The sequence below is a fragment of the Portunus trituberculatus genome, chromosome 22, assembly GCF_017591435.1.
Source record: "Portunus trituberculatus isolate SZX2019 chromosome 22, ASM1759143v1, whole genome shotgun sequence".
In the NCBI taxonomy this organism is placed as follows: Eukaryota; Metazoa; Arthropoda; class Malacostraca; order Decapoda; family Portunidae; genus Portunus; species Portunus trituberculatus.
The window spans coordinates 828,005-845,154 of NC_059276.1; the positions used below are offsets into that span (position 1 = coordinate 828,005).

A 17,150-nucleotide genomic window follows, 5' to 3' on the forward strand; every position below is an offset into this window, starting at 1 on the left:
ACAAGGGCCTTCCCACAGCAGTCTCCTGTTCTGGAAGTTCTTCTGAGGGACGCATTTCTGCTGCATATGACTCCCTAGTGTGGTAAATGTTAATCCATCATTTTCCTATCATGCCTTCATGCCTTGCACTCACTTCTCAAGGCATATGGTACGGTTGTTCGCATTCGACTGGTTTATGATAAGTACTTTCCTTCTAACCGCTGCTATGTAACTTTTCTGTCATGTGATGAAGCCCATCTGGCATATGAACATGTAGCATCTCTGCCCCTTGCCGGCTTTGGTTTTAAAACTGAATTTCTCCAGTCATGTAATATTTCAGAGAGTAACATAGATTACATCCCAAATGTTTTTGAAAACTATTTAGGGAATTCAGTTCTAGAAATCCGTCAGATCCCGCCTCCACGTTGGTCTGTGGCGTACTATAGAAATGGGCGTGAGAATTTCACCCATGCCTCCTGGTATGTTGCCAAAGAAATTGGCACGATTCCTGAGGGGAATCTGAAGAAGTATGGGAAGAGGGTGCTCGTGCGAGCTAAAGATATTACACAAGCGAGGATGTTGTAACATCTCCCATAACCTTTTGACAGCATGGTTGAGACTGTTAAGGCTCATTCCACCTTTAACTATAGCAAAGGTTGTGTTTATAGCCAAGATCTCTATGAATTTCCAGATGAGGAAATACTAGCAATGTGTCCTAGTTCAGTTCAAAAGGTGACTAAGATGAGGAACTCTTCCAACATGGTCCTTCTCACCTTCTGTGGTTCCACCCTCCCAGACCGTGTTCACATTGGTCCTATCAATCTTAGGGTGAGGCGATTTGTTTCTCGCACTCTTTAGTGCTTCTTATGCTATAGGTACAGTCACGGCAAAAGCTCGTGTAAGGAAGCTGCTCGATGTGGTAATTGTTTTGCACTAGACTCACATACTAAAAAGCATTGCAATGGTGCAGCTTATTGTTTCCATTGCCGTGATGCTCATCAGGTACGTTCCAGGCAATGCCCTAAGTATCGCCTGGAGCAGGACATTCTACAGTTTGCTAATAGTCAGTTTATCAGCCTCGGTAGCGCCCGCCGTGAACTCCTGTACCGCCAGAAGGACGGTACTAGTGCGACATCCAATGCTTCATTGGTCGCTCGCTCTTCGGCTGAGTCTGCCGGACCGAAGACGACAACTTCTTCTACCTCTCGCTCTGTTGGGGCGGGTGGACCTGTTCATTTGGCCAGTAAGTTTGCCCTTTTGTCCGATGACTTGGTTGAGTCATCTCTAAGTAGTGATGAGAAAAATACGGACTTGACCAAAGTCACCCATATAGTAGATGTCCATTAGCCACTTGTATCTGTTAAGCCTTTGAAGAGCCTGACCAAACGGCACCGTGGCTCTGCGGAGTCGATCGATTTACCTCAGCCTAATGTTACTGCCCGCCCGTAACATACTCCACTACCGTCACCTCCTCCGCTTGCTACCTCGTTCGCCACCTCTCCACCCCCCCACCGCCTTGTCGTGGTGTGGGGGCTTGCGTGCCCCTGTGACCTGGCGAGCTAGGCTAGAGGGAGCTTAGGCCCCTGCTCTGCCCTTTCGATGGGGAGACGGCTACCAATGCTAGTAAGGTCGCCAGACTAAATGGTTCCTACATAGGCTGTCAGTGGACCAGCGGTGCCACCCGCTTCAGGGATCGCCCAATAGGGGCCGTTCTGTGCTGGATGGTTGGGTGTCCAGGCTGGGATGCTTTGGGAGGTGGGTCTCAGCTCTGTCGTGGACAAACATTCGTATCATGTGGGGCCTTTTTTTTAAACGACTGGTCCGCATGGGGACGAGGTACCCCATCCACGGCAGCCAGTGTTCCCTCCCATTGTTGTACCAGTAGGTGGTTTCCCTTGCCCCTGGGGCCATTTTTTGTGTAACGTTATATATATGGTGAAACACAAAAAAACTGTCAGGTTCTCGTGATGTGGCTGACCTGGCCCGCGAGACGTCATCCTCAGGTATGTGTGGAAAGGAGGATTCCCCTCCACATGAGCCTCCCACAGTAGTCTCCTGTTCTGGGAGTTCTTCTGAGGGACGTATTTATGCTGCATATGACTCCCTTGTTATGGTAAATGTTAACCCATCATTTTTTTATATCACGTCTTGCATTCTTTTCTCAATGTGTATGGCACGATTCTACGCATTCGACTTGTTTATGATAAGGATTTTCATCTAACCGCTGATATGTGACTTTTCTATCATGTGACGAAGCCCGTTTGGCTTATGAACATGTAGCATCTCTTCCCCTTGCTGGCTCTGGCTTTAAGACAGAACTTCTCCACTATCTCAATATTTCAGACAGCTACACGGACTGTATCCCAAATCTTTTTGACCACCATTCCGAGAGTTCACTTCCTGAAGTCCGCCAGATCCCGCCTCCACGTTGGTTTGTGGCCTACTACAAAAATGGGCGCGGGAATTCCATACATGCCTCCCGGTACCTGTGAAAAGAGATCGGCACGATTCCTGAGGGAAACCTCAAGAAATACGGTAAGGGTGTGCTATCGAAAGATATCACACAGGCAAGGATGTTGCAACATTTACCATGTCCTTCTGACAGCATGTTTGAGACTATAAGGGCACATCCCACCTTTAATTACAGCAAAGGTTGTGTGTACAGTCAGGATCTTTATGAATTCCCTGATGAGGAAATACTAGCAATGTGTCCTAGCTCAGTCCAAAAGGTGACAAAGATTAGGAACTCCTCCAACATGGTCCTCCTCACCTTTTTTGGTTCCACCCTTCTTGACCGTGTTAATATCGGACCTATTAATTTTAGGGTGAAGCGTTTTGTTTCTCACCCTCTTCAGTGTTTCTCATGTTATTCTTACGGTCACGGTAAAAGCTCCTGCAAGGAGGCTTCCCGATGTGGTAATTGCTCATCTGAGGAGCATAGCAATGCTGCTGCTTATTGTTTTCATTGCCGTGATGCTCACCAAGTACGTTCCCTTGGTATCGCCTGGAACAGGATATTTTACAGCTCGCTAACAGTCAGTTCATCAGTTTAAGTAGCGGCCGCCGTTAATTCTTGTAACGCCAAAAGGACGGTAGTAGTGCGTTCGCTCTTCTGCTGAGTCTGCCGGTCCGAAGACGACAAGTGCTACCTCTCGCTCTGTTGGGGCGGGTGGTCCTGTTCATTTCGCCAATAGGTTTGCCCTTTTGTCTGATGACTCAATTGAGTTACCTGCAAGAAACGACGAGAATAATACAGACTTGACCAAACTTACCCATATTGTTGATGTCCATTTGCCTCCTCTATCGCCTAAGACTTTGAAAGGCATGACCAAACGGCACCGCGGCTCTGCGGAGTCGATAGAATTTGCTCAGCCTAAGCAATCTAAGGTTCCTCCCAGTGCACATGATCGTGAGTCCTCCAGGGACCGCTCTGCAGTGGTAGCTCCAGTTATTTCTGTTCAGCCTCATGTGACGCGCTCCGTCCCAGATCGGGCTTCTTGTGATGAGGACGGTATTAACATGGAGACGTCCGATGATATTATCACAGCCGTCCTTTGCGGACCCGCTGTGTCAAAAAGTGGAGTCAAGCCTGACCTTCGTCCTCCGAGGACCGGTAGGAGTGATGATGGTTCGCATCACTCACCGGCAAGCCGAAAGGCAGCGGTCCAGCGATCCGGCACATCACAACTCCCTGTGTCTTCTCGTCGGTTAATTATTTATAGTCCGGTGAGTCACGGGCAGCCCCTTCAAAACGCTAGCCCGTCCACTGCACCCAAATAGTAATCTTCAAGCTTCTACAGTGAAACTGTAGAGGCCTTCGCGCCTCTCCCAGCTCTGTCCCACAAACGGTTTTTAGAACACTCTTTTATGCATTCTGATGATATCCCTTTTTTTACTGATGGTTCCAAATCCGACGCAGGCGTTGGGTTTAGTGTGGTTTTCCCCTCTTTTTATCGGTGTGGCAGCCTTCCTTGAGTGGCATCTGTCTTCACTGCGGAGCTGTCTGGTTCTAGCCCAGTTTCGTCTTTTACAATTTTAGTGACTATCGTAGTGCTCTTACTTCTCTCTTGCCAACAAGGTCAGCCCTGGAATGGCTATACTGCACAACGAGGATCTTCTGTTGGGATGGATGGAAACGCGGTCGGGCGGCGGGCCCGAGCTCGGCAGCGCCGAAAAGCTTCCAGGCACTGCGGGTCCCCATGATGTCGCCGGAGACGAGAGAAAGCTGCCCGTTTCTCTTTCACCGCTGCACTGCATGCTGCGTTCCACCAAGGAACGGGACACTTAGTAAAGCGACCTGATTTTCTAGGGATTGTTTGAATCGCTAAAGAAAAAAAAAAATCGGTAAAATAATCAACAGCCTCAGCACAAGTAGAAAAGTCAGCTAGCGGACGGATAAAAGAGCTAAGGTCTGTGAATCGACGCCAATCTGCCTTGTCTAAAACCCAGCTTGGGGGCCAGGACTTTGGGTCAGAGTTCACAGATTCCAATAAAATCGGAAAGTGGTCACTACCGTGTAAATCCGGTAGGACTCGCCAATTAAAAACGAGGAAAGAATTGGATGTACAAAGAGAAAGATCGATAGCTGTAAAAGTCCCAGTAGGACTGTGGAAATGTGTAACATCCACATAATTTAAAACCTCTAATCCCTCATCCTCAATAAAAGAACCGATTAAAATCCCGCGGGGATTACTAGCACCTTCATCCCACAGTGGGTGACGGCCATTAAAATATCCCAAGAAAAGAAAAGGCGGAGTCAGCTGACGCACCAGGCCGTCAAGCTTACCCCTGAAGACAGGAAGCCAAGGAGGAGATATAAACTGCAGATGGTGTACAGTCGTCCCATAAAGACCTTAACAGCAATCACCTGAAGGGGAGAGTTAAGTTGTAACGAGATAACAGGTATATCCTGACGGACTAGAATAGCTGTGCCACCGTGGTGGCCCTGGTCAAAGAAAGGAGTACTCGTACTAAAAAAGGCACGATAGCCAGGAGGACTAGTATAAGTACTATCACCTAGCATAGTCTCTTGTAGAGCTACACAGGCGGGAGAGAACTCCGACAGCAAAGCTCGGAGTTCCCCCCACGAGGCGCGAAGGCCTCTACAGTTCCACTGTAGAAGCTTGAAGATGACTATTTAGGTGCAGTGGACGGGCGAGCCTTTTGAAAGGGCTGCCGGTGACTCACTTGACTAGAAATAATTAACCGACGAGAAGATACCGGGAGTTGTGATGTGCCGGGTCGTTGGACGCAAAGGACGGCTGTGATAATATCATCGGACGTCTCCATGTTAAGACCGTCCTCATCACATGAAGCTCGATCTGGGACGGAGCGCGTCACAGGAGGCTGGACAGAAATAACTGGAGCTACCATTGAAGAGCGGTCCCTGGAGGACTCACGATCGTGTGCACCGGGAGAAAACTTAGATTGCTTAGGCTGAGCAAATTCCATCGACTCCGCAGAGACGCGGTGCCGTTTGGTCATGCCCTTCAAAGGCTTTGGCGATGGAGGAAACAAATGGACATCAACTACAAGGGTAAGTTTGGTCAAGTCTGTATTATTCTCGTCGTTTCTTGCAGGTAACTCAATTGAGTCATCAGACAAAAGGGCAAACCTATTGGCCAAATGAACAGGACCACCCGCCCCAACAGAGCGAGAGGTAGCACTTGTCGTCTTCGGACCGGCAGACTCAGCAGAAGAGCGAACGCACTACTACCGTCCTTTTGGCGTTACAAGAATTAACGGCGAGCGCTACTTAAACTGATGAACTGACTGTTAGCGAGCTCAACAGCAGACTCAACTGAAGTGCGTGCGGCCAATGAAGCATAAGATGTCGCACCAGTACCGTCCTTTTGGCGGTACAGGAGTTCACGGCGGGCGCTACCGAGGCTAATAAACTGACTATTAGCTAAATGTAGAATGTCCTGCTCCAGGCGATACCTAGGGCATTACCTGGAACGTACCTGGTGAGTATCACGGCAATGAAAGCAATAAGCAGCAGCATTGCAATGCTCCTCAGAATGTGAGTCTAGTGCAGAGCAATTACAACATCGAGAAGCTTCTTTGCAGGAGCTTTTGCCATGGCCGTAGTCGTAGCACAGGAAACATTGAAGAGGGTGGGAAATAAAGCGCCTCACCCTAAGATTAATAGGTCCGATATTAACATGGTCTGGGAGGGTGGAACCAAAAAAGGTGAGGAGGACCATGTTGGAGGAGTTCCTCATCTTTGTCACCTTATGGACTGAGCTAGGACACATTGCTAGTATTTCCTCATCATGGAATTCATAAAGATCCTGACTGTACACACAACCTTTATAGTAATTAAAGGTGGGATGTGCCTTTATAATCTCAAACATGCTATCAGAAGGACATGGTAAATGTTGCAACATCCTTGCCTGCGTGATATCTTTTCCCTCAGGAATTGTGCCGATCTCTTTGGACAAGTACCGGGAGGCGAGGATGAAATTCCCGTGCCCATTTGGCGTACTTCAGGAACTGAATTCTCTGAATAGTTGGTAAAAAGATTTGGGATGTAGTCCGTGTCACTGTCCGAAATATTGCGAGAGTGGAGAAGTTCTGTCTTAAAGCCAGAGCCAGCAAGGGGTAGGGATGCTACATGTTCATAAGCCAGACTTGCTTCATCACATGAAAGAAAAGTTACATAGCAGCGGTTAGAAGGAAAGTATTTATCATAAATAAGTCGAATGCGAACAACAGTGCCATACACCTTGAGAAGTGAGTGGAAAGCGTGATAAGAAAATGATGAGTTAACATTTACCGTCACAAGGGAGTCATATGCAGCAGAAATACGTCCCTCAGAAGAACTCCCAGAACAGGAAACTGCTGCGGGAGGCTCTTGTGGAGGGTAATCCTCCTTCCCACTCAGACCTGAAGAAGACGTCTCGCGGGGCAGGTCAGCCACCTCACGAGAACCTGATATTTATTTGTGTTTCACCATATATATAAAGTTACACAAAAAAATGGCTCCAGGGGCAGGGGAAACCACCTACTGGGACTACAATGGGAGGGAGCGCTGGCTTTCGTGGACGGGGTACCTCGTCCCCATGCGGACCAGTCGTTTTAAAAACAGGCCCCACATGATACGAATGTTTGTCCACGACAGAGCTGAGACCCCCCTCCCAAAGCATCCCAGCCTGGACACCCAACCATCCAGTACAGGACGGCCCCTACTGGGCGATTACTCCAGCGGGTGGTTCCGCTGGTCCACTGGCAGCCTACGTAGGAACCATTTAATCTGGCCCCTCACTGGCGACCTTACTAGCATGGGTAGCCATCTCACCCTCGAAAGGGCAAAGCAGGGGCCTAAGCTCCCTCTAGCCTAGCTCGCCAGGTTACAGAGGCACGCAAGCCCCCCCCCCCCCACCACTACAAGGCTGTTCCCATCTGGGGGGATGGAGAGGGGGAAGGAAGTACTTGTCACCGGTACAGTATGGGTTCCGTAAGATGAGGTCAACTATGGATGCTCTTTTATCCCTGGTGTCCTCTATTTGTGAGGCCTTTGCTAATCACCACCACCAGGTTACTGTATTTTTTTACCTGGAGAAGGCGTACGACACAGCTTGGTGTCATGGGATTTTACGTTCTTTGTTTAATTTTGGTCTATCGACTCCTGTATACTCTTTCCGGCTCCCACGAGTTGGTTATTGGCAGCTTCCGGTTGTTTCATTATGCCCTCCTACAATGGATGGCAAGAAGGATTTTCTGCCATCTCTGTCCCACTCACGGTTTTTAGAACACTTTTTTACTCATTCTGATGATTTTCCTGTTTTTACTGATGGTTCCAAATCCGACGCAGGCGTTGGATTTAGTGTTGTTTTCCCCTCTTTTTGTCGGTGTGGCAGCCTTCCTTCAGTGCCATCCGTCTTCACTGCGGAGCTGTCTGCCATAGTCATAGCTTTACAGATCATTTTTACTCTCCCAGTTTCGTCTTTTACAATTTTTATGACTCTCGCAGTGTTCTTACTTCTCTCTCTTCCACTATCTCCCTTAACCTATTGGTTTTATGAGCCCTAGAGTTGCTATACCTACTTACCAGAAGAGGATTTCTTGTTAAGTTCTGTTGGGCCCCTGGTCACGTTGGTGTTCTACGGAATGAACACGCAGACCGCCTCGCTAAAGAGGCAGCAAGTCGCGCTCCATCTTCTTTCTGCCTCTATTCCGTTCCGAGATGTATTTCCTGTAATTCGTGAGGCAGTTACAGTAATTTGGCAGAGGAGATGGCTAACGGGGGTAGCAACTTCGAAAAAGGGAGAGCTCACTACTTCCTCTATCCCTCAGTGGACATACACCCATATCCGGGATCGCCGAGCACAGACTTTATTGGCACGACTGCGTATAGGTCACACGTACCTTACAAATAAGCTCCTGTTGACCAGGGAGCCTCAACCTTACTGTGATGACTGCTTGGTGCCGCTAACGGTTCGGCACCTCCTAGTGGAGTGTCCTAGTTTGACTGACTTAAGACACCGCTACCTCTACCGCTGTTGCAGTAGAGATAGCGGTGTCTCTCATATCTCAAAGGTACCTGGAGCAGAGTGCCTGGCCCAGGGCCATGATGTTTTTCGTGTTTTGGGAGAAGCAGGCCTTCTCCCAAAGCTGTGAATTTTATTTGATTATATTATATGTATTTTAATGTTTTATTACTTCTATTGTGTACTATATTTTAGTTAGTTTTGATTTCAGAATTTTACTTTGTTTTTAGTTTTTTTGGTTTTTTTAGTTTTTTTTTTTTTATTAAATTTTTTTATTTATTTATTTACGATGTCTTTTTAATTTTACGATGTCTTTTTTAACATTTCGTAGCGGCGCCAAATGACTGCTGATGTTGCGGCGCCTTATTTAAACCCCATGTCCGGGATCGCTGTGCACAGACTTTATTGGCGCGACTGCGCATAGGTCACACGTACCTTACACAAAGGTACCTGATGACCAGGGACCCACAACCTTATTGTGATGACTGCTTTGTGTCGCTCACTGTACGGCACCTTTTTGTAGAGTGCCCTAGTTTGATTGAGTTACGACACCACTCCCTCTACCGCTGTCGCGGTAGAGATAGCGGTGTCTATTATATCTCAAAGGTCTTTGGACCAGAGTGTCTGGCCCAGGGCCATAACGTTTTTAGATTTTTGGGAGAAGCTTGGCTTCTCCCAAAGTTTTGAATTTTATTCTTATTTTATATTGCATTATAATATTTTATTTCATTTTATTGTCTTTTTTAAGTTTTTAAATAATGTTTTGTTTTTAACTGTTTTTATATAGTTTTTATAACTACTCTGCCATTTTAATTTTTTGAAGCGGCGCCACATGACCTTAGCCGTTGCGTTTAAACCTTTTTGTTTTCCATTAGGAATTTTAGCGGCGCCATATGACCTCCGCCATTGCTGCACCTAATTTTAAACCCCCCCCTCTGGTCACGTTGGTCTTCCAGGAATGAACACGCAGATCGCCTCGCTAAAGAGGAAGCAAGTCGCGCTCCATCTCCTGCCCCTGTTCCGTTTCGAGATGTCTTTCCTCTAATTCGTGAGGTAGTTGCAGCAATTTGGCAGAGGAGATGGCTAACGGGGGTCGCAACCTGGAAAATGGGAGAGATCACTACTTCTTCTATCCCCCAATGGATATACACCCATGTCCGGGATCGTCGTTTACAGACTTTATTGGCGCGACTGCGTATAGGTCACACGTACCTTACGCAGAGGTTTCTCCTGACTTGGGACCCTCAACCTTATTTTGATGAATGCTTGGTGCCGCTCACCGTGCGGCACCTGTTGGTAGAGTGCCCTAGTTTGATCGAGTTACTTCACCGCTACTTTTACCGCTGTCGCGTTAGAGATAGCGTTGTTTATCACATATCTCAGGTCCTTGGACCAGCGTGTCTGGCCCTTGACCATGATGTATTCGTTTTTTTGGGAGAGGCTGGCCTTCTCCCTTATTTGTGATTTTTTTTATTTTATTTGTATTTTAGTGTTTTATATAGTTTCATTGTTTTTTATATATATTTTTTATATTTTTTTTTATTCTATTTTTTTTTTAACTTCTTTTAGTTATTTTATATATATATTTTTAAACCTTTTCGACCTTAGCCGTTGCGGCGCCTTATATAAAATCCATCCATCCATCCCACTGACCAGAATCTGTCCATTACTGTTCTACCACTGGCCACTTCATCTTTCTATCTCCAATCCTTAAGCTGGGAAAATCACATAAAAGCGTTCTTTAACACTACTCGCTCTCACGCTCGCATTCAGACTTCTCATTCTGCCGTTTTCACTCACACAAGGACTCCCTCAGTCGCGAGCCAAAACTGGTGCATCCCATCACTACTGCAAGCTTTTTTTTTATGTATTGTGCGTCGCCAGTACTGTATTATCAATGAAATTCAATACACTTCTAGAAAGATCTGAAGTATTTGTGTACTAATATGTACTGCCAAAACCGCCAGAAATTCCAGCCACACCATGGGGCACCCATGAAGTGAGTTTCCCGTGGGGTCTTTGCAAATGCGTTTGACGGATCCCCACCCAAAATCGATAGAGAATCAAGAATAAGTAGATGATATCCAGATTAGTGAAGCTGTTAAAATAACCATGATTAGTAGAATCCCATTGGTCTATGGGTATTTGAATAAGGAAGAAAAGTATAGAAGAAGGTTTCCTTGCCTCTTACTTGGATTTTGGTTACTAATTAACTGGGGGAAACATCTTTCTTATTTTCGGAAACCAAGGGTAGGCCACCATTTTAGTAACTAGCTTATTGATGCCTATTACTATTGCACTGACAGATTGAGGACCTTTACAGCGTAGGAGACCAGGATAAGATTAATGACCCTACAGTTTGGCTCACCCGACGCCTCATGGACATCAACATCCGAATGGTACTGGCCGTCTCCACTTTTCCCACCCCTTCAACACAAAATAACTGTTCTGAGGAGAAAGAGCAAGGAGGAGTCTACCACTTTCTCCTAGACATATTTTTTCATCATCTGCAGTCGTCCAAACTTGCCCATGATTACTCACGTCTTCATTATGTCAGGTAAAATTAACTTAATGAGGTAAGTCTATTGCTAAGTATGTGAATAGTGGTCATGTTTATAATCTAATGTATCAAAAAGCTAGGCGTGCCATCTTCTGCCTTGTGTTGCACTTCTAACTTTACAACGGGTATTATATCTTGAAATATGTTTGGACACAGTTATCCAGTATTCACATCATCTAATTTCATTTAAAGATATGTCCCTATCTTGATTATTTGTTCTTTAAGGTAGTGGCATATTATCAAGTTGGTCATATTTGAAGATTTGGGGAGGATGACTGGATTTTGATTCATCATCCAACGTATTTTCATTATATAAAGTATCCATTTTGTAAAGAGAACTGGTTTTGTGTATTACTTTCCATTTTTTGTCATTGTTCATTTAATTAAAGAATTTTAGTTAAATAGTTGACTCCAATAATTATATTTAATTTTGGAATGCCTTTCCTTGCAGTTGTTTTATAATTTACCTTTCAGTTCCCATTACCTTTACACCCCCCGATGGGAACCGCCTTGTCGTGGTTGGGGGGTTTGCGTACCCCTGTGACCTGGCGAGCTAAGCTAGAGGGGGCATAGGCCCCTGCTCTGCCCTTTCGAGGGGGAGAGGGCTACCCATGCTAGTAAGGTCGCCAGTGAGGGGCCAGACTAAATGGTTCCTACGTAGGCTGCCAGTGCACCAGCGGAGCCACCCGCTGGAGGGATCGCCCAGTAGGGGCCGTCCTGTGCTGGATGGTTGGTTGTCCAGGCTGGGATGCTTTGGGAGAGGGATCTCAGCTCTGTCGTACACAAACATTCGTATCATGTGGGGCCTTTTTTTAAAACGACTAGTCCGCATGGGGACGAGGTACCCCGTCCACAGCAGCCAGCGCTCCCTCCCATTGTAGTCCCAGTAGGTGGTTTCCCTTGCCCCTGGAGCCAATCTTTTGTGTAACTTTTTTTTTATAGGAAAACAAAAAAAAACATTCAGGTTCTCGTGAGGTAGCTGACCTGGCCCACGAGACGTCATCTTCAGGTCTGAGTAAGGATTCCCCTCAACAAGGGCCTCCCACAGCAGTCTCCTGTTCTGGAAGTTCTTCTGAGGGACGCATTTCTGCTTGCAAATGACTCCCTTGTGATGGTAAATGTTAATCCATCATTTTCCTATCATGCCTTGCACTCACTTCTCATGGCGTATGGTACGGTTCTTCGCATTCGACTGGTTTATGATAAGTAATTTCCTTCTAACCGCTGCTATGTAACTTTTCTGTTATGTGATGAAGCCCGTCTGGCATATGAACATGTAGCATCTCTGCCCCTTGACGCCTCTGGTTTTAAAACTGAATTTCTCCAGTCACGTAATATTTCAGAGAGTGACATGGATTACATCCCAAATGTTTTTAAAAATTATTTGGAGAATTCAGTTCCAGAAATCCGCCAGATCTCGCCTCCACGTTGGTTTGTGGCGTACTATAGAAATGGGCGTGGGAATTTCATCCATGCCTCCCGGTATCTTGCCAAAGAAATCGGCACGATTCCTAAGGGGAATCTGAAGAAGTATGGGAAGGGGGTGCTCGTGCGAGCTAAAGATATTACGCAAGCGAGGATGTTGCAACATCTCCCATGCCCTTCTGACAGCATGTTTGATACTTTAAATGCTCATCCCACCTTTAACTATAGCAAAGGTTGTGTTTATAGCCAAGATCTCTATGAAGTTCCAGAAGAGGAAATACTAGCAATGTGTCCTAGCTCATTTCAAAAGGTGACTAAGATGAGGAACTCTTACAACATGGTCCTTCTCACCTTCTTTGGTTTCACCCTCCAAGACCGTGTTCATATCGGTCCTATCAATCTTAGGGTGAGGCGATTTGTTTCTCGCTCTCTTAAGTGTTTCTCATGCTATGGGTAGGGTCACGGTAAAAGCTCGTGTAAGGAAGCTGCTCGATGTGGTAATTGCTCTGTACTAGACTCACATACTGAGGAGCATAGCAATGCTGCAGCTTATTGTTTCCATTACCGTGATGCTCACCAGGTACGTTTCAGGCAATGCCCTAGGTATTGCCTGGAGCAGGACATTCTACAGCTTGCTAATAGTCAGTTTATCAGCCTCGGTAGCGCCCGCCGTGAACTCCTGTACCACCAGAAGGACGGTACTAGTGCGACATCCTATGCTTCATTGGCCGCTCACTCTTCCACTGAGTCTGCCGGTCTGAAGACATCTCCTGCTACCTCACGGTCTGTTGGGGCGTGTGGTCTTGTTCATCTGGCTAACAGGTTTGCCCTTTTGTCCAATAACTCGGTTGAGTCATCTCTTAGAAGTGACGAAAATAATACGGACTTGACCAAAGTAACCCACGTAGTAGATGTCTATATCCCATCTGTATCGCTTAAGCCTTTGAAGGGCCTGACCAAGCGGCACCGCTCAGATCGGGCTTCTTGTGATGAGGAGGGACTTAGCATGGAGACGTCCGATGATATTGTCACAGCCGTCCCTTGTGGACCCGCTGTCATAAAGTGGAGTCCAGCCTGACCCTCGTCCTCCGAAGACCGGTAGGAGTGATGATGGTTCGCATCACTCACCGCTAGGCCGAAAGGTAGCGGTCCAACGGCCCGGCACATCACAACTCCCGGTGTCTTCTCGTCTGTTAATTATTTCTAGTCAGGTGAGTCACGGGCAGCCCCTTCAAAAGGCTTGCCCATCCACTGCATCTAAATACTCATCTTCAAGCTTTTACAGTGGAACTGTAGAGGCCTTCGCGCCTCGTGGGGGGAACTTCGACCTTTATTGACGGAGTTCTCTCCAGCCTGTGTAGCTCTACAAGAGACTATGCTAGGTGATAGTACTTATTCTAGTCCTCCAGGCTATCGTGCCTTTTTTAGCATTCCTTTCCCGGACCAAGGCCACCACGTTGGCACAGCTCTCCTTGTCCGTCAAGACATACCTGTTGTCCCCTTGCATCTCAACTCTCCCCTTCAGGTGGTTGCTGTTAAAGTTTTTATGGAACGATCCTACACTATTTGCAGTTTATATCTCCCTCCTTGGCTTCCTGTCTCCAGGGGTGAGCTTGACGGACTGGTGCGTCAGCTGTCACCCATTGTAGGATGAAGGTGCTAGTAATCCTCGTGGGGTTTTAATCGGTTCTTTTATTGAGAATGAGGGATTGGAGGTTTTAAATTCTGGGAATGTTACACATTTCCACAGTCCTACTGGGACTTTTACAGCTATCGATCTTTGTATTTGTACATCTAACTCTTTCCTCGATTTTAATTTGCGGGTCCTACTGGATTTACATGATAGTGACCACTTTCCGATTTTATTGGAATCTGTAAACTCTGAGCCACAGTCCTGGCCCTCACGCTGAGTTTTAGACAAGGCAGATTGGCCTCGATTCACAGACCTTAGCTCTTTTATCCGTCCGCTGGCTGACGTTTCTACTTGTGTTGAGGCTGTTGATTATTTTACCGATTTTTTAACTTCAGTAGCGTTTCAGACAATCCCTAGGACGGCAGGTGGATTTACTTAGCGTCCCGTTTCTTGGTGGAACGCATCATGCACTAAAGCTGTGCAAGAGAAACGGGCGGCGTTCTCTCGTTTACGGCGACATCGTGGGGACCCGCAGTACCTGGAAGCTTTTCGGCGCTGCCGAGCTCGGGCTCGCCGCGTTTTGAAAGAGGCACAAAGAGCCTCTTGGAAAGCTTATGTGTCTTCTATTAGCACCCCTCTTACGGATGTCTTTAACAAAGTCCGCCGAATTGCGGGGAAGTATTGTGCTCCTTCCCCACCAGTTTTGTTGTCTTCTATAGTCCGACTCAAATATAAATGCCGCTGAGGGGGGAGACCTATCGTGGATTCCCCGGCTGCGGCGTCGCCAATCGTCGCAGCCCCAATTATAGGATTAAAACTGAAGGGTGGAGAAACGCCCATCTCTTCCGCTCTCTCTCTCTCTCTCTCTCTCTCTCTCTCTCTCTCTCTCTCTCTCTCTCTCTCTCTCTCTCTCTCTCTCTCTCTCTCTCTCTCTCTCTCTCTCTCTCTCTCTCTCTCTAGTTACTACTCTCTCTCTCTCTGTTACTTTCCTCCTGTTTCTTATTACTATATAGTTCTCTCATGCACGTGTGTGTGTGTGTGTGTGTGTGTGTGTAATCCTGCTTGGGCGAGTCTCAACAGTTTACGTATTGGTTCTCCTGTGACGGCATACACACACACACACACACACACACACTCACACACACACACTCTCTCTCTCTCTCTCTCTCTCTCTCTCTCTCTCTCTCTCTCTCTCTCTCTCTCTCTCTCTCTCTCTCTCTCTCTCTCTCTCTCTGCTAAAATAGACAAGTAGACATGCATTTTTTTTCTATTATACTCTTTTTCCACACCACCCATGAGGTAAGAGTTAAGGTGCATTATTTTTATAGAGGTGTTACCCTGTAGGCATAATCCTCTCTCAGCTATTTAATCAGACAGTTTTTAGTCAGAAGTGTCCTCCACATTGATAATAAAAGAATCCTATAAGCAGAACTTGTTGATGCTGTAAATAATTAACTTCTCTCGACTATGAAGGTTGCGACAAGGAGGGGAGGAGCGACTGATTTGACCTGGGTATTATCAGCGGTCAGAGAGGTTGACCTCACCCATATGCAACCTTGAAAAGTAGCAACGCTGGAAAGCAGTGGTGCTACATTTTGTGGTATCTCTACAAAATAATTGTCTTCATTACATTAAAACAATATTCAAAGCTCTCTATACATCCTTAGTAGATATTTAGAGGAATACACTTTTATGACAGTTCATTAAGATGTAAGCTAATGAAGAGATCGAAACATGTGGTACGATGTTTGGCGACCCGTTAGGTCTCTCCCCTCAGCGGCCTTCATATTTGAGTCGGACTATAGGCGAACGGTGGCAGACCCTTGGACTGTCGCTGACCTCTTCGCGGAGCACTTTGCCAATGTTTCCCGGAGGCATCTTGCAGCACGTCACCACCAGAGAATGGAATCTCTCGGCATACATTTTTCTTCCACAGGAGGAGAGTCTTATAATGTCCCTTTCTCTGCCTCCGAGTTGCGGACTGCGTTGTCCCAGTGTCATGACTCTTCTCCTGGTCCAGATGATATTCCTTATGGCTTCCTGCGCCACATGTCTGACAGTCCTTTAACTTTTTATTAAATCTTTATAATATGATTTGGCAAACCGGTGACTTTCCAACTTCTTGGGCTGTGGCAGTGGCTCTCCCATTTCCGAAGCCTGGGAAAGATAATCTTCAGGCTATGAACTATCGACCTATATCGTTGACGTCCTGCATTTGTAAAGTATTAGAAAAGATGGTCAATGTAAGACTCAGGTGGTACTTGGAGAGGAGGAAGTACCTGTCATCGATAAAGTACGGCTTCCGAAAGATGAAGTCTACTACTGATGCTCTTTTATCCCTAGAGTCTTCTATTTGTGAGGCCTTCGCTAATCACCACCATCAAGTAACAGTGTTTTTTGACTTGGAGAAGGCCTACGACACGGCTTGGTGTCATGGCATTTTACATTCTTTGTTTAATTTTAGCCTTCGTGGCCACCTTCCTGTTTTTATTCAGCAATTTTTATCCAGACGTCTTTTACGGGATCGAGTTGGGAGTGTTCTCTCCGAGGCTACTGCTCTAAATGATGGTGTCCCACAGGGAATTATTCTTATTGTTACACTATTCGCAGTCGCCATTAATGGTGTGATAGATACTCTTCCAGATGGCATTCACAGCTCCTTATATGTTGATGATTTATGTATTTCATTTGCTGCTGCTAGGATGTCACTGATTGAGCGGAAGCTCTAATTGGCTGTCCAGTTGGGCCAACATGAACAGTTTTCGATTTTCTACCTCTAAGACAGTAGTCATGCATTTCTGTCGCAATCGTGGTGTCCATCCAGACCCTGATTTATACCTCGCCAATAGACGCCTCTCATGCATGGAGGTGACTCGATATCTTGGCCTTTTATTTGACAACCGTCTCACCTGGGTTCCCCATTTCCGTTCTCTTAAGGCGTCTTGTCGGCAGGCATTATCCCTTCTTCGGGTTTTAAGCCATTCTCTTTGGGTGCGGACAGGGACACGTTGCTGCTGTTTCACCGTACACTCATACCTCCCAAGATGGAATACGGCTGTGA

The 17,150-nt window shown here is 46.5% G+C and overlaps 1 protein-coding gene across 2 annotated transcripts in view; it reads left to right on the forward strand.

Moving 5' to 3' along the window:
* The window catches only part of LOC123507353, a 146,852-nt gene that overhangs the window by 109,951 nt on the left and 19,751 nt on the right, over positions 1-17,150 (forward strand). For both annotated transcript variants that reach the window (XM_045260136.1, XM_045260137.1), the window contains one exon: positions 10,778-11,028. In XM_045260136.1, coding sequence (XP_045116071.1) covers positions 10,778-11,028 — 251 coding nt within the window. The remainder of the gene's footprint in view (positions 1-10,777; positions 11,029-17,150) is intronic.